The sequence below is a fragment of the Eulemur rufifrons genome, chromosome 6 (genome assembly GCF_041146395.1).
Source record: "Eulemur rufifrons isolate Redbay chromosome 6, OSU_ERuf_1, whole genome shotgun sequence".
NCBI lineage: Eukaryota > Metazoa > Chordata > Mammalia > Primates > Lemuridae > Eulemur > Eulemur rufifrons.
This window is the reverse complement of record NC_090988.1, coordinates 89,381,790-89,397,719: the sequence shown is the minus strand read 5'-3', so window position 1 is coordinate 89,397,719 and position 15,930 is coordinate 89,381,790. Positions and strand designations below refer to the sequence as shown.

At 47.7% G+C, this 15,930-nt stretch overlaps 1 protein-coding gene across 3 annotated transcripts in view; it reads right to left on the bottom strand.

The window, feature by feature from the left end:
* Positions 1-1,069: 1,069 nt before the first annotated feature.
* Positions 1,070-15,930, bottom strand: part of ATG13 (autophagy related 13) — a 45,786-nt gene continuing 30,925 nt past the window's right edge. Inside the window, exons 12-20 of one of the 3 annotated variants that reach the window (XM_069471296.1) lie at positions 14,908-15,001; positions 11,107-11,205; positions 10,234-10,317; positions 9,677-9,813; positions 7,490-7,604; positions 6,832-6,909; positions 6,495-6,611; positions 5,828-5,956; positions 1,070-3,294 (exon numbers count right to left, since the gene is read on the bottom strand). In XM_069471296.1, coding sequence (XP_069327397.1) covers positions 3,217-3,294; positions 5,828-5,956; positions 6,495-6,611; positions 6,832-6,909; positions 7,490-7,604; positions 9,677-9,813; positions 10,234-10,317; positions 11,107-11,205; positions 14,908-15,001 — 931 coding nt within the window. In that variant the 3' untranslated portion in view covers positions 1,070-3,216. Of the gene's footprint in view, positions 3,295-5,827; positions 5,957-6,366; positions 6,406-6,494; positions 6,612-6,831; positions 6,910-7,489; positions 7,605-9,676; positions 9,814-10,233; positions 10,318-11,106; positions 11,206-14,907; positions 15,002-15,930 lie in introns of all 3 variants that reach the window. The other 2 variants (XM_069471297.1, XM_069471298.1) reach the window with 2 other exon arrangements.

Below are 15,930 nucleotides of genomic sequence, written 5' to 3'. Positions count from 1 at the left end.
CTTTACCAAGGCCTTAGCAACCGCGGATCTCCAGGGTGGAGTGTGGGGAGACGCTTTAAAGGGGCAGGACGCCATTGCTGGTCACGGGGCAACCAAGCACTTTGCTTTAAGGGGATCCCAACTGAAGGGGATGCTAGGGACAGTGTCTTCACCATGTTTGACCCAGGGCTTGGGAAACCCTGTCCTGGCTGGTTGCATGGTCAGTGTCATGTGCAGTTCACTAACAAGCAAGGGCGCCCAGGCCCCAGGTTTGGGCTGAATTTAGAATTTTCTAACCAGCCCTTTTTTGTCCTGGGGCTTGGCTTCAGCCTGAAGCGGGTGGGGTGGCAACCCAGACAACAGTTGCCCAGCTCTGGTCAGTTATTCTCTTTTGCCTCCAGAACCATCTCTGCCTCTGGATGTTGGCTCCACTTTCGGTTCCCTCTGCCCACAGTGGGTACAAACAAGGAGGCTGGGTGGGCTCAGGCAGGGTTGAGATGCCTGCAGCCACAGCCCCCAAAGGCCAGGCAGACTGATCCCTACAGGGCTCTTCTACTTTTCATGGCTTTTCAGAGACCACCGGCTGCCCTCGCTGGGGCCGCTGGTCAGATCAGGGTAGCCAGCAAGCCTGCACCAGCCCTTGACCTCCTGCCACTTCCCTCTACCCCTTCCCTTCTCTGGCTGCTCTCTGGCCTTGCTCAGCCACAGCGTGCCCCAGATAGCCTGGGGAGCCCCACACTCCCCGCCTGGCACCTTGTCTCTCCCTTGTCCTGTCATGTAAGGGGCTGTGACAATGCCTACATTTTATGGAGATTTTGCTAGGGGTGTACTTTGTATCCACCCTCTCACTGAATATTCAAATACAAGCCCCATGACAGGCAAGTGAGGCTCTGAGAGGTTTCCTGACCAGCCCTGGGTTGTACAGCCAGTAAGTGGCCAAGGCCAAGCCCCAGGACTCAAACAGCCCTGCGGGGCCCTGAAGTCTTTCAGCGCTTCACAAGTGGAGGCTATCGGTGACCCAGACCTGTATGGTGGGGGGTGCATAGCACTAGGTTCTGGGAAAACTTGCAGGACAGGAGGATGATAAAGTACAGAAAAAATTTTACTGGAAATCTCTTGAATACATTTTGAAGTGTAGCTTGGTATTTCCAAACAAAGTAGGCTGGAAGAGGAGGGACTCTCATACCTGTAGATAGATGGCTGGTCCCAGCCTATCCCCAGGGTGCTGCAGGAGTCAGTCTAGGGCTCATACCTGTCGTGGTACAGGGCTGAGGGGCCAAGGGCCAGCCTGACAGTTGCCTTGTTCCTCCCAGGCTCAGCTCAAAGTCAGGGCAGAGCTTCCCTGGCCTCTTCATAGGTGGGGCCCTGGTGAAATGCTGCTGCGGAGGCCAACAGTCAGGGTGTCAAAGAGGACTGCCTTGGACAGTGGCCAACAGGCCTTTCCATGCAAGGACTTAGAGGGCAGCAGCCGAGATGTGGCGGGTGGGAAGGCATCAATACTTTACCAGGGGCCTTCCTCCTCAGTGCTGGGGCTTTGTGGGTGTATCTGGTTCAGCAGGGCACACATGTGCTCTGGCCCAAAGGCAAGAGCTGGCCACCACTGCTTGGAACATATTTCTGTGGCAGCTGATGCATGCACAGGGCCAGGGCTCCCCTCCAGAGCCTGTCCTGGCCCTCAGAGGTCTTGTAGATGGGACAATGTCACATGCAGTTTGCTAACAAGCAATTGAGAGAGAGCCACCTGCTCCACTGAAGCACAGCTGCCACCGCTGAAGTACCCTGTATGGGCCAGGAGGAATGGGGCAGGCCTAGCTTCCACAGTCAGGGCTGCCAGGGAGGTTGGGAGAGGACAGATGGTAAGCGGCTGCGGCTAGGCACTTGACTTATTCAAGTAACAATACCTGAAGGGTTAAGTCAATCATATGCCCAGCTTTGGTTTCTCAACAAGGAGCCAATCTAGCTAGTAAACCCAAGGGCAGTGTACAGACCCAGGGACTAAAGGGAGGTGGTGGCTAGGCCTATGCAGGAGGAGGAAAAGCTCCGTAGTCCAGCCCTAAGGATCAGGAACAAGTACCCCAGCAGGATAAGGACACACAAAGTCCCTTGGGCACTACATGTGGTCATTACATTTAGCACACAAGACTTCCTGGGCAGCCAGAATGGAGTCAGTCACTCTGCAGAAGCCGTAGGAGACGTAAGGCTCTCATCAGGAACATGTCAGTGTCCAGGGTAAAGCCTTTGTCAGTTCAAATGCAGCAGTTCTGGGAAGTTACGTGGCCCTCAGCCGGCCCTAGCCTTGAAAGAAGATCCTCAGAGCAGCAGCCCAGACTCTGAAGAGCCTCCACAGGAGGAGGCCTCTGTCCCAGGAAGAGGCCCTCCACCTTCCCCGAGTGAAAACATCTAACCTCAAACGTATCTTCTCTATAAAATATCTGATTTCTCTGAAAGTAATAAATATTTACCGTGTTCTATAACCAAGGAGCAGCAATGGGGAAGGAAAGAGAAACTTTGTCGTGACTCCCAGTGACAGAATCCTAGAGACACAGGATTCTGTTTGTTTCCCTTGTCGCTGAGGAACTGAGCACAGGCAGCCCCCAGAGCTGCTCTGACCCTCTAGGAAGGGCTGCACCACCTTCAGGTGGGAATGGCTGGCCTTGGAGTTCTATCTTGGGAAGGCAGGCCTGTCATATTGCCAGAAGTACAGGCACAGGTGGCAGAGAGAGGGAGAGAAAGAGGAAGAAGCTAGCAGGAGGTGAAAGAGACAACGAAGAACCCAAAAGACCCCTCCTCCTTCCTCCCAGCACTCTCTCCTTCCTCTTTCTGCCTCCGCACCACTCTCTGGGCCGCCAGTTGGAATGTCAAATGGTTGATGGCAACAGCAGGCAGGCAAGGGGCCAGCTTCAGGGCAGGCCCAGGTCGGGGGCTGGCAGCAGGAGGAACGGGGTGACACCCTTGTGAAGCAGCTGATTATGGCTCTGCTGAGGGCCCCTTTGTACAAAGGGTCTCCCCATCTCCAAGGCCAGAGGGTGAGTCCTCTCAAACACTGGTATTGGGGTGACTGCCGCCAAGGAGTTTCCAGTGGGTCCAAGAGCAGAGACTTTTGGGTCCCCATGGGGGAACCACCCTCCCTTCCACCTGGCTTGGAGCAGGATGAGAGATGGGAGCAGCTGATGCACGCAAGGCTCTCTGTCCCCTGGGGCCACAAAAGGGGGATGCTACTGGTCCTGGTGGACACTTTTACTGCAGGGTTTCTACAAAGGCGTCAAACTCTCGAACATTCTTCTCGTGCACAGCCAGCTTCTCTGGTAATGAGTCCTGTACCAGGAAGGGAGAGAAGAGCTGATTATTCAGGTAGGGCCTTGAAGAAACAGCCAGCCCAGGCCCCTAGAGGAGAGGAAGGGAGTGGGACGCAGAGCTCCGCTGGGCAGCAGAATGCCGGGAAGCTGAGCAGGGACAGGACGGGACAGGGAGGTGCGTGTGTGTCCATTCATTAGGGTTTTTTGGGGGCTGGGGGTTGACAGAACAGCCTGGGGAGTCCAAGTGGGCCACACACTCAACGAGAGAGAAAAATGACCATGACAAGAATGAGATGACATAGAAACCAAACATGAAATATCCTCGGCACAGATCCAGCTGACAGTAGAACAAAACAGCAAGTGTAGGAGCGCTACAAATTAAGAAAAGTCTATGAACGGTTTCTTCACACCCTTTGCTTGGCATCAGAACCCACGGGGAGAACATGAACAAGGCAGTGCACCCGCACTCCCAAGAGGGTCTCGCTCGGCAGGTCTGTGTCGAGGCCCGGGAGTCTCCATCTTTACACCACTGGTGGGTGGTTAGAGGGGGCTGAGAGAATGGTAAAAAAAAGAGAGACGCAGAGGAAAACAGAACTGTGAGAAGTTTAACTATCCGAGTATCAATAGTTATGAATAAAAAATCTCATCCTAACCAGGTGGTCTGTCTCCACTGGTGACTAAACAAACATAAAGTGCCTCTGTAGAGTTTAACCATGGCAGGAAGAGTTCCCAGCAGCAGGGGGCTAAGCACAAGGTGCTTGGCAGAGCTTGTGCAGCGGCCCAGACACTCTGACTGCTGAGGCTGGCTTGGGCACAGCTGCCTGAGGAGGGATGAGGCCTGGGAACCAGTGGCTGCAGCCTCACATTGGGGGAACTGAAACCATTTCCTGCCAAATGTGTGTCAGGGGACTTAGTGGTTAAAAGGCTAAATCCCGGAGCCAGATCCTCTGGGACCAAAGCTTTGTTTTGCCTGGCTCTGTGAGACCACGGGCAAGTTAATCAGTCACAGTCTCAGTTTTCTCATCTGGAAACTGGAACAATAAGAAAATCTACCTCTTAAGGCTGTTGAAGATTCATGTAAAGCACTTAGAAAAATGCTTTAGAACTCAGAAAGCCTTGATAAATGTTAACAGTAATTAATAACAGTAAGTAATAACAACAGTAATTATTACTATATTGTTATTATTACTAAGCATGTTTAAAGCAGACCAAGGGCAGCTATTTATTCCTGTGGCCTTTAATTTCTACAGAGGAGGTGGTAGTTCCATCTCAGACATCTCGTGGTAGAGTTCGTGGCTTATGCAGGGCACTCTTCTTTTTTTTTTTTTTTTTCTTTTTTTGAGACAGGGTCCTGAGCTCTGTCACCCTGGCTAGAGTGCCATGGCATCAGCCTAGCTCACAGCAACCTCAAACTCCTGGGCTCAAGCAATCCTTCTGCCTCAACCTCCCAAGTAGCTGGGACTACAGGCATGAGCCACCATGCCTGGCTAATTTTTTCTATATATATTTTTAGTTGTCCATCTAATTTCTATTTTTTAGTAGAGACGGGGTCTCGCTCTTGCTCAGGCTGGATGCAGGGCAGTCTTCAGCCCTTCAGAGGCAGGAAACAGGAAATGCCCTAAGCAGAGATGTGGTAATCATGGTCAGTATCAAGCTATCTGGCCAAGCAAGAGAACAGCTACATCAGCGGTCCCCAACCTTTTGGGCACCAGGGATCAGTTTCATGGAAGACAATTTTTCTATGGACCGGGGATTGAGGGGTGGTTTGGGGATGATTCAAGCACGTGACATTTATTGTGCAACTTAGGGCAACTTACAAAGTCAATAATCAGGCATTAGATTCTCATACGGAGCACACAACCCAGATCCCTCTCATGCGTGGTTTACAGTAGAGCTCGTGCTCCTATGAGAATCTAATGCTGTCACTGATCTGACAGGAGGCAGAGCTTATGTGGCGATGCCAGTGATGGGGAGCAGCTGTAAATACAGATAGATGAAGCTTCACTTGCTCATCCACCACTCACCTCTTGCTGTGCGGCCCAGTTCCCAATAGGCTACAGACCGGTACCGGTCCACAGCCCAGGAGTTGGGGACTGCAGAGCTAGATGAGGGAAGGAGCTCTCTGTGGAAAGGACAAGGATGCTAACACTCAGGACCTTACGTTCTGCTCTGCCCAGTACGACTGGCATCTGCCTGGCAAGCTAAACAGCTGAATGCAAGAGCTATTGCAGCAGCTGGCTTAGTGGGACCAGCACGCAGAGGACACCAGGCACGACAACAGGAGTGTAAGCAATGCTACCAATGGGCAGAGAAAGGAGGAACTGAGCACAGGCAAATTCCAGATAATGACTGCCAGGCACAACGCAAATCTCGAGTGTGATCCAAAGAAGATAACAGTCTAAAAGCTCTCTTTCCTGTTACAGGGAAGATGGAGGGGTGGGGGTGGGGAAGAGTAACGGGAAGAAATTTTTAGGCCTGTGGCACAGGAAGGACCATCAAATGAGGGTGGGAGGTCAGAGCATGTGTTGTGGGGGAGGCAGGAGTTTCCATACCAAGTCTTCAGCCATGGACTGTGCTCCAATATCTATGGAGAGGCTGCTCAGCTGAGGAGGGTTCTGAAACTCACGATAGAAGGTCCCCAAATCCATTGGAAGAATGTCATCTTTAGAAAAAGCTGGTTTCTTCAAAAAGAAGACAGACTCAGTTTAGCTTGCCTTAAACCACAGAGGAAAATCACAGAGGAGAAAACCTATGAACAGACTTCTTCCTTCCAGCCATTATCAAAGAAAAGTTTCCTTCAGACTCATCTTAGGGAGAGGAATCTTTTACACCTTTCCCTTCTGGACCACTGACTTCCAATGCTGGTGATAATATTCCTCTGCCCTGGTTAGGTTTATGGCCCTTTCCTTCACATTCTTTTCCAAAGCCAAGGCTTATCCATCCAGGGCCTACATGGATAGGACCTAAGTGGATACCACTAAAAAAAATCTCCATTTGGAGCTGAATTTCTTTATGAATTTCAACCAGAGTCATGGCACAAAATACCTTATCATTCATGGGCCTCCAAATGTCTCCCCAGACAGGGCCCTACCTGTCCCATTACTTCTGTCTGCACCAGCCCATCTGATCCCTGTGAAGGAAATCTTGTTCAAGTGCAGTAGGTGCTTCTAGGTTTATTTCCCCTGGGACAGCAAAGGTCAAGAGGTGATGGCAACTTACGAAGTCAATCATAACGAAGTCGTCATGCGCATTGCCACTGCTGCCCCCGCTGGAGCCGTCAGAGTGCAGGCTCCCTTGGAGAGGAGATTCTGTCTCTGGGGAATCTGGAGGGTTCACCTGTTTAAGAGTAAGGCAGAGTTAGGGGCTCATTCTGTGAACTGGAGGTGAGTTACTGTTAAAAATCTGAGGATTTGGGGAAGAACTTAATGCTGGCTACAAATTCCTAAGCCAAGGGGCATGGCTTATGGCCTCTAGAGGATCGAGTGACTCCGGCCCAGGAACAAAAAGATGACCACTGCGCCAGCCACTGGAAACTGCTCGTCAATGGTGGGCTCACCATGGGATCAGTATCCTCCAGCTCCAAATTCTTGGGAGCAAACATGGCAAAAGGTATGTCCAAACTCGTCAGAGTCATCTGAGGAGACACAGGAGAAAAGCCTCAGTGCCTGTCCCACCCCGGCTTGTGCTTCCTTACAGGCTGCCAGAAGCCTGGAGGTGCAGCAAGTTCACACACCTCGGCCGACCGCACTGCCCCTCAGGCTCCCGTCTTGTTAGAGGCTCCCCAAGCTGTCCCGCCTCCCTGTCCCCCATCACATACACCCACAGCACACACAAGGGCTGGGCTCCTGAGGACGCAGGGAATTCAGCTTTGGAAGCTTGACCCACAGTAATTCAGCAATAATGTGCTTCGCTGGCCCCGCTGAGGAAATTCCTAATTCAAGTAAGGCAGAGGCAATGACACAATGCAGTGTTTTTTACTAAATGGTGTCTAGTCTCCCTCTCCTGTGGGAGGCTAAAAGGGTCACAGAACAATAATTCTTAACTCTTTCTGGAGGAGTGTCACAGGTTATTAATCCTCTTCAAAGAAAAACTTACACACATACTTTTGCATGCTATTTCAATAGTTCCATGGATGTCAGGTTAAGAACGCTACCCATAGGGCCTCAATCTAAGGACTCAGACATTCTCACAGGGGGCAGTGGCAAAAGAATCACCTGATTGATGGGCTTGTTGACAAAAGCCCCCACTTTTCGGACAAAGATGGTCTCCAAGACATCATGGGGGGAGGCCCGTCCCTCACTGCTGTTTGATACGGTTTCAGTATCCTCACTGGAGAAGACAGGTAAAGTTAGTACTCATTCTCAAACCACAGCAGAGATGACTTGGTCCCCCATCAATCTGGTGGGGCTATAGCCTAGGGCAGGATTTGGTCCCCGCTGCCCACCCAACATGGGAGATGGCAGTATGTGGTCTGGCTGCTACCACTGTCACCCTTGCCTTTTGAGTTGACAGCAGAGGGCTACACTTCCCGGAACAACTAAGAGTTACACGTATGTGAATGAGACATTCTGTTCTAATTGCGTAAAGCTTACTTAAGATTTTTTTCCCCTTTAGTCCAATTTGTCACTGACTTGAAGCTTACTTAAAATTTAATGGGAAATACCAGTAATAAACACCAGTTACCATGCATACAGCAATCATAGATATAGGTAAGCAATACCCATAAACAACTGCAATTTTAGCATTAATCTAATATTACATAGCCAGACCCCAAATTTTAACTTTTCTTCTTCTTTTGTTATTTAAAAATACCATAAGACTGTATAATGTTAAATTTAAGCCTTATTTCACAAGGGACATTGCCATTATTCAAAGTCAAGAGTCCCAAATTTGACTCCTTAGCCAGCCAGAGCTCTCCCCACCCTTCACAAATTGCAGGGCTAAGGTTCTCTGTGCTCTGTGCTGTGTTTCCTCCTCACTGCTTGCCCCTAATCATCCTTCTGTTCCTAAACGTCTTTCAGTAACACATTCCATTTGGCTGTTCCCACTCCTTCCCTGGCCAGCCCTCCAGACGATGCTGAGTCTGCTCTATGCAGAGAAATGGGGCCCCACACTGTGGCTGCCAAACCAGGAGTCATAGCCCTGCAAGCAGCAGGGGATAAGAAAAGTCCTCTGGCCAAAAACAGGAGCTCAGGGTGGTCAGGAGGACTATGCAGTCAAAGTGGGCTCTGGACTTCAGGTGGCACAGAGGACCAGTCCTGTGTGGAAGGTTTTGAGCTCTTATGACCCCCACACGGAGCCTGAGTCTTTAGCTACTCATGGCCATGCCCCAGGAGTCAAGGCTCCGAAAACTAGAGTGTAAAAGGACTGTGATCATCTAACAAAGGAAGAGAAGAGAGAGGATGGAAGTTTAAGAAGCCAAGAGTGAAGTAAATTTTTTTTCCTGACAGATGGCACAAAAAAAATTTTCCTAAACAATTTCCCTCCCACCACTTCACTGTGGGAATGGAAAAAAAAAAAAACAAAAAAACCCCAGGAATTTCTCTGATGAGAAAGATCATTTAGGATGTGGGCGGGCAAAGCGATCTCATTACCTCTGGGGCCTTCCGTATCAGGGCTGGGCAGGGCAGGGCAGGCCAAGGCACCCGCAAGGCAGTCCTGGGGGAGCGCTGAGTGTAATGGAAAGAAGGGGTGGTGGCTTTGGAGTCAGAGGATCCCCTGGAGCCCTAGCTGCCTTCTGAGCTAAGTGAGCGTAAGCCAATTACTTAACCCTTCTGAGGTTCTCTCATTTCTGAAAGGGAGGTGACAGCGGTGATTTTCACAGGGTGGAAATATGAGAACTTTCACTTCCTACTTAATTAATGTCTTCATGACCACTTGAATTTTATAGAATGTACCACTTCAGTAATTAGAAAAGACAAAGATTTAAAATTTTTTTAAATGTGGAAAAAGTTATTTTTAAAGGATCTCCATGAGGCTCTAATGTAGCAGGAAAAGAAATTCAACCCCAACTACAACCACAGATACACTGTGGCCCCAGACTTCAGGGCTGTGGTAAACACCCGATCTTGTTCTCGGGAAACACCAAGGACTGACTCCATGGGATAAATCTTGGGGTAAGAGAAAAACATCTGACAGCCCCACAGTGGATAAGGGTGACAAGAACCAAGCCCCTGCTGTTTCCTGTTAGTAGCGAAGCCCCAGGCCAGCTTCCTTACATCCCAGCTGCAATATCAGATTCTTATCAGGGAACTTTAAGGAGTCTACATTCTGGGCACAAATGCCAAGTCCAAGCCAATGCTGAAAGCTACTCTTTACTGATACCAAACAAGCACGCGTGTGTCAGGGAGCCCAGGCCCATGGCCAGCCACAGGAGTGGCAGAGTCAAAATGTGAACTCACCTGCTGGAAGGTGTGGCGGCACAGTGGGCCCCGTCAGAAGGGGTGCAGGTTGCCAATCTCTCCTGGTCAGCCTGGGCGCCGTGGGCAGGTTGGTTGGGAGCAAGGGGTACCCCACCTTCCTTCCCAGGAACCATTAGCTTTGGGGAAAAAAATGGAAAGATATAGTGAATCATGGCAGCATCCAGCAGGAGGGAGGGACACTCAGTTCCTAGCATGACAGTATGTGCTTTTGAGTTTTCCACCACCAATGCCACCAAGTGGGCAGGAATCCCTGGGTCTTTATCCTCCCTGGGACTCAGTTAATGGAAGACATGCATGGTAATGACTAGAGAGGGAAAAGGAAAGAGAGGGAGAAAAATCCTGGAAAAGTCTTCTTTCCTTTCTGAAGTCTAGGAGGCTTCGTACTCTCAGAGCCACTTTAGTCCTCCAAAGTTACCAAAGAGCTTTGCTTCAGAATATAGCACTTAGAAAATTGTGCTATCAGAAGTCCCTCAACTACCTCCGAGCAGGGGAGGCAACACTGGAAACCCCATGGTCCTCCCCATCTTTAAAGATACCTGGTGAGGGTGTGTAGCGTTTAAGCCAGCAGCAAACACTACTGGATAAGCCAGGTCAGCTGATCCAACGCCCAGGGCAGCAGGCTGATAGGAAAGGCGAGAGCTTGAGAGCTAAGCAAGAGAAAAACAAAGAGGGGCAGAGGAAAAGCGAGGAAAAAGTAGGCAATCCTAAGAGTGTGACTAACAAGTGGGCTTCCAGTGGAGAGATAAGGAATGGCTCCCAGCCCATGTGCCCTCGGTACAGGGGCCTGATGGGATAAGGGTTAAGGACAGACCAGACCGCTAACTTTTAGAGACGAAAACACAGAGACTTGTTTGTACTGGGATCGGGATTTCTAGCCGTGGAACCTCCCGAAGGCCTCAAATGAGTTCCTTACTCCCACTTTCTCAGGGGCTCAGCTAACTGTGTCAGTTTTAAGCCCAGCAAATCTGTGGAGCACAAGCCCAGGCAGAACCTGGAGCCAAAGCCATCAGGTTCTCCAAAGTCATTCTATCTTCTCCTCTGTCCTAAGCTCCCTCTGAGCAGAAGGCCATCTTCTCTAATCACACCCTTCGTCACCCCAGGAGGTGGGAGGGAGGGTTTCTATTTATATTGAAAAAAGAGAGAACACCAGTCTTGAATTGTTTATTTGGAAATTTGATATAAATAACTCCATGTATTTTTCACAACAATGGTAGGAGGAGGGGCAAATGAAAACTCCTATTTTGGGTGGCTGTGGCTGTGTCCTGTTAAAATCTACTACACCAGGCCTCAAAATAATCCCCCAGAACACTTGGCATATTTAAATAACACTCTGTACTTTACTTTATTTACAATTTTTAAATATAAAGATGCCATCTGATTATATCCCCTTCTTCCCATTATGGACTCACTTGATGGGAAAAGGCCAGTCCTGCCATGGGGACCCTCAGAGTGTCCGTCACCACAGGAGTAGGGGTCTGAAAATGTGCCTTTGTGACAGTAAACACACACTGTGCACAGATACACACAGAGACAGGAGAAACGAGAGAAAAAAGAAAAGGGACTTGAGAAATAAATGAAAAAAACTCTGAAAGGGGCAGTAGCAAGAGAGGCTGGAACGGACACTGGTGAGTCAGGAGTGAAGCAGGTGCGTTGCTATCTTCCCATAGGGACAACTTGGAAGGGTCCCCAGAATGATGTTTATCTCAGGGTGCTCCAAGCATGCCTGTCTCCCTGATGAGTAGCTAGAAAACAAAGCTAAGTCCAGCTGGTATGACTTGGCAACAGAGAGAAACTTGAGCCAAGAGTTATTCTGTCTTTAGTCAAAAAAGGGTGGGAAGAAGTTAAAGAACAGTTTCCAACAGGAAGGGCCCAAGAGCAGATGCAAGATGTGTCAAAGATAAATGAGGATGCAGGGCTTGTAATGTTCGACTGAAAGCGTTTTTCAGGGCACCCAGATTCTTCAGGGACAGGCAGAAACAGCTGACATTTGTTGGCCAAATCTTCAAAAAGCTCAGAATGCAGGCTGTCCTACGTCACCTTGGGAAAGATGAGTGGGTGTGCAGGGAGGTGTGTGTGCGTGTGTGTTTTCTTACAGTCCCTGATGATGTAGGCAAACCTGATGGACTAAACGGTGAGGCACTTTCTGGGCACTTTCGAAACTCTTATGACTTCAAAGCTACTTATGGGCCTTGTGACTATTTGAGTCTTGCTGTGCCATGTTTACCAATTAGAAACCTCACCAATTAGCTAATTAGTGCTCAGAATAGGAGGTAGGACCTTAGGTCACAGTGGCAGGTTTATTTCTAGAGTCAACTCAGTGCCCAAATGACACAACGAACCTTGTTTTGTTGGCAAAACAAACAATATCACATAAACATGTATTTACTGGACTCTAGTACAAGTTTCAATGGAAGTTGCTGAATTGAATAATTATACAAGTCACTAAGGAAGAAACTATTTCAACATTAACAGGAATGAGGAGATATAATAAACAAATAATTTTCTCTCTCTTCTCTGTGCCATCAAGGTTCAAAATGAGTATTTCTGCACTAAACTGTATGACCCTTGGTCAGAGGTCCTCAGGGAGTAATGACAGGGCACTTACGGAGTATTCACTGCTAGTGAAAACTTAGAGTGATCTAGTTTTAAACTGTGACAACACACAATAGGAGACGGTAACCATGAAAAAGATAGCCTCTCCTTACACAGGCCAACAAATTCTGATGCAAACATCAGGTGTAGAAACTACTTAACTTCCCTTTACTTTTGGGGTCAAATGTCCACTGTATCAGAGAAAGAGCAATACTGAATTGGTAAGGCCCAGTCTCCCCATAGCTCCTATCTCCCAAGTCACAACTTTATTTATTGTTTAGAAATCTATTATTTGTAACAAAAACAAAACAAAACAAAAACCCTTGCTTAAGAAACTTTATTTTTTTCAAGACAGGTTCCTACTCTCTTGCCTAGGCTGGAGTACAGTAATGTGATCATAGCTCACTGCAACCTCACACTCATGGGCTCAAGCGATCCTCCTAACTCCACCTTCCAAGTAGCTGGGACCACAGGTGTGCACCACCACAGTTGGCTAATTTTTCTATTTTTTGTAGAGAAGGGGTCTCACTATGTTGCCTAGGCCAGTCTTGAACTCCTGGCCTCAAGTGATCCTTGTACCTTAGCCTCCCAACATGCTGGAATTACAGGCACGAGCCACCATGCCCGGTCTTCCTTAATGGACTTAAAATGTGACATATCTACAGTTTAATTACCTAAAACTAATGCGCTTCCATTAATGTGCACTAAAGAAGGTGGGCCCCTCCCTTGTTTGTTAGCATTGCTGTGTCAGTAAGCATTCCAGAAGCTTCCTCGGCCCGAGCAATGCCAACACTTATGTCTACATACTTTTATGGGGACAAGGGAGTAACAATTCTCACACTCCCAAACCAAACTGTCTAGACAACTTCAGAACAAGAACGTCCTCATGCTAAACAAACTAGGACAATAGAAATAATAGCGATCCATGGATTTTGCAATGTCATCCATAGAAGTTAACTTCTGCTTTTGAAACTGATTAGAACCATGACTTTAATCCAGTATTTCCTCAACAACCCAGGATGGAAAAAAATTTTTAATTTTTGGAATTAAAAAACCACAGAAAATAGACACTCAGAGACAGCTAATTAATTATTTAAGTATCACAAATAAAATGGTGAAAAGGGATAATCTGTGCTAATTTAAAGGAAAGAAGAACTGAGGTAGGTCTAGAAGAAACCATCTAATGTGAAAGTCAAAGAGGAGGGGAAGGCCAGGCGCGGTGGCTCACGCCTGTAATCCTAGCACTCTGGGAGGTCAAGGAGGAAGGATTGCTCAAGCTCAGGAGTTCGAGACCAGCCTGAGCAAGAGTGAGACCCCATCTCTACTAAAAACGGGAAAAAAAAAATTAGCTGGGCAACGAAAAATATATAGAAAAAAATTAGCCGGGCATGGTAGCGCATGCCTGTAGTCCCAGCTACTGGGGAGGCTGAGGCAGAAGGATCGCTTGAGCCCAGGAGTTTGAGGTTGCTGTGAGCTAGGCTAACGCCACGGCACTCTAGCCTGAGCAATAGAGCAAGACTCTATCTCAAAAAAAAAAAAAAAAAAAAAAGGAGGAGGGGAAGAATGGAGATGATGCAGGCAGAGACGGGGTCTGGAGGCAACAAGGCTGAAGAATAAGGACATGGGTGAGAGACAAGAAATGTGCCCCTGAAATCCCACCAGCTGAAAAAATGACAGCGTAGCCGAAGCAGTCTCAGCACCATGTACACACTAAGACCACAAAGATGCTGACAACATTGTTTGGAGCCTGTGTTTTACTGAAACTGGGTCTGCCACTGAATATTGACTCAAAAGGAAAAGTTAATGCTTAGAAATGTCTGGAAAGAGAATGCAGATAGGCAGAAATCTGTGTTAACTATTAAGAAAAGTTGCACTACTAGATTCTTAGTGGCATTTTACACTAAGTAACTACTGGCTCTTTTTGGGCTCCTTCCATTATTAGGAAGCAAATTTACCACTTCAAAAAAGAAGTAGCTACAAAATAAACAAGTATAGGCTAGAGTACCTCCTTGGTGTTAGAATACATTTGAAATTCTGTGACTGATTTTCTAGGGAATTTTAAGACACCACCAGGAAGGTAAAGGCTAACTGTAATCTCATAGGTTAAGAATAGTTATAGTCAAGGCTGGGCGCGGTGGCTCACACCTGTAATCCTAGCACTTTGGGAGGCCAAGGTGGGAGGATCTATTGAGCTCAGGAGTTTGAGACCAGCCTGAGCAAGAGGGAGACACCGTCTCTACTTAAAAAAAAAAAAAAAAAACAGAAGAATTAGCCTTGTGTCATGGCAGGTGCCTATAGTCCCAGCTACTTGGGAGGCTGAGGCAGGAGGATCGGTTGTACCCAGGAGTGTGAGGTTGCAGTGAGCTATGATGATACAACTGCACTCTAGTTCAGGCAACCAAGCGAGACTCTCTCTCAAAATAAAAAGAATGGTTGCAGTCTAGAAACACTGCAATATTATCTGCTAGATAAGAAGACTCTCTTTTACCCTTCAAAATAATCCCCTTGAAACAATCACCACTATGAACAAAAAGGACTGTAGCTAAATTTGGACACCATTTCATGAGGCCTATACATTCCAAATAACTACCACCACCCCAGCATCTGTTCCCCCCTACCTGTGATGGAGGAGAAGTGGAAAAAGAAGTGGTGCACACTTCCTGAGAGTCTTCTGCAGATGCATATGTTACTCCAGTGTCCTCACCAGCAGTTCTAAAGTGAGGGGAAAGAAATACCAAATTTCATGGTGGTGGCAGTCAATTTCAGACAGGATACAAGGGGTGGCTAGATGAGGATGGCAGTTGTGCTAAGAACTGTTTCAGGCACAGTTCACATTGGCAAGAGAGCCATATTGAGTCCTTGATAATTTCAAACATCTCCAGACAGCAGCATCTAGAGGTTTGAAAATGACTTTTTTTAAAAACCCCAAACATCTTACCTGACCTATCATTTGATAGAGTATTTTCTTAAGCCAGACCAGTGTTGGGGGCTGGGCCTGGGTCTTCAAAGAATTATCAGGAATAGACACTCAATGAAACAAATAACTAAACCTTAAAAACAAATCTATCCAACTTAATAAGCTATCTATCACTTAAAGGTATACCCTTCCTGATACACATCTATTCTGACCTCTAGAGAATTGTTTATTTATTTATTTTTTTTATTTAAAATTTTCTCTTTTTTAGAGACAAGGTCCTGCCTTGTTGGCCAGGCTGGAGTGCAATGGCTCAATCACAGCTCACTGCAACCTCGGACTCCTAGGCTCAAGCACTCCTCTCACCTCGGCCTGTTGAGTAGCTAGGACTCAGGCACCACTGCCCTCAGCCTGAGAATTCTGTTTTCTGGGATCTAAACCTGGAGACATTTTATTCTGACATATAATTGTGCCAGATGGTGACCTGAAAACCATTTAATATGCCAAGGACATTTCACAAATTATTGCCACTCTTATAGTTTCTAAGTAATTTGCTACTGAGAAGTCATATAACTACCATCAAGATCTAAACTGCCCCCATATTTTCTAAGACATACCCCAAGTGTTGATGTACCTAACAGGCAGCAGCAAGAAGGGAAACTAGCCATTTGATTTCTCTCGACGTGAGGTCTCAGTGCCCCCCTGCCCACTGGTGAGTGAGTGCTGA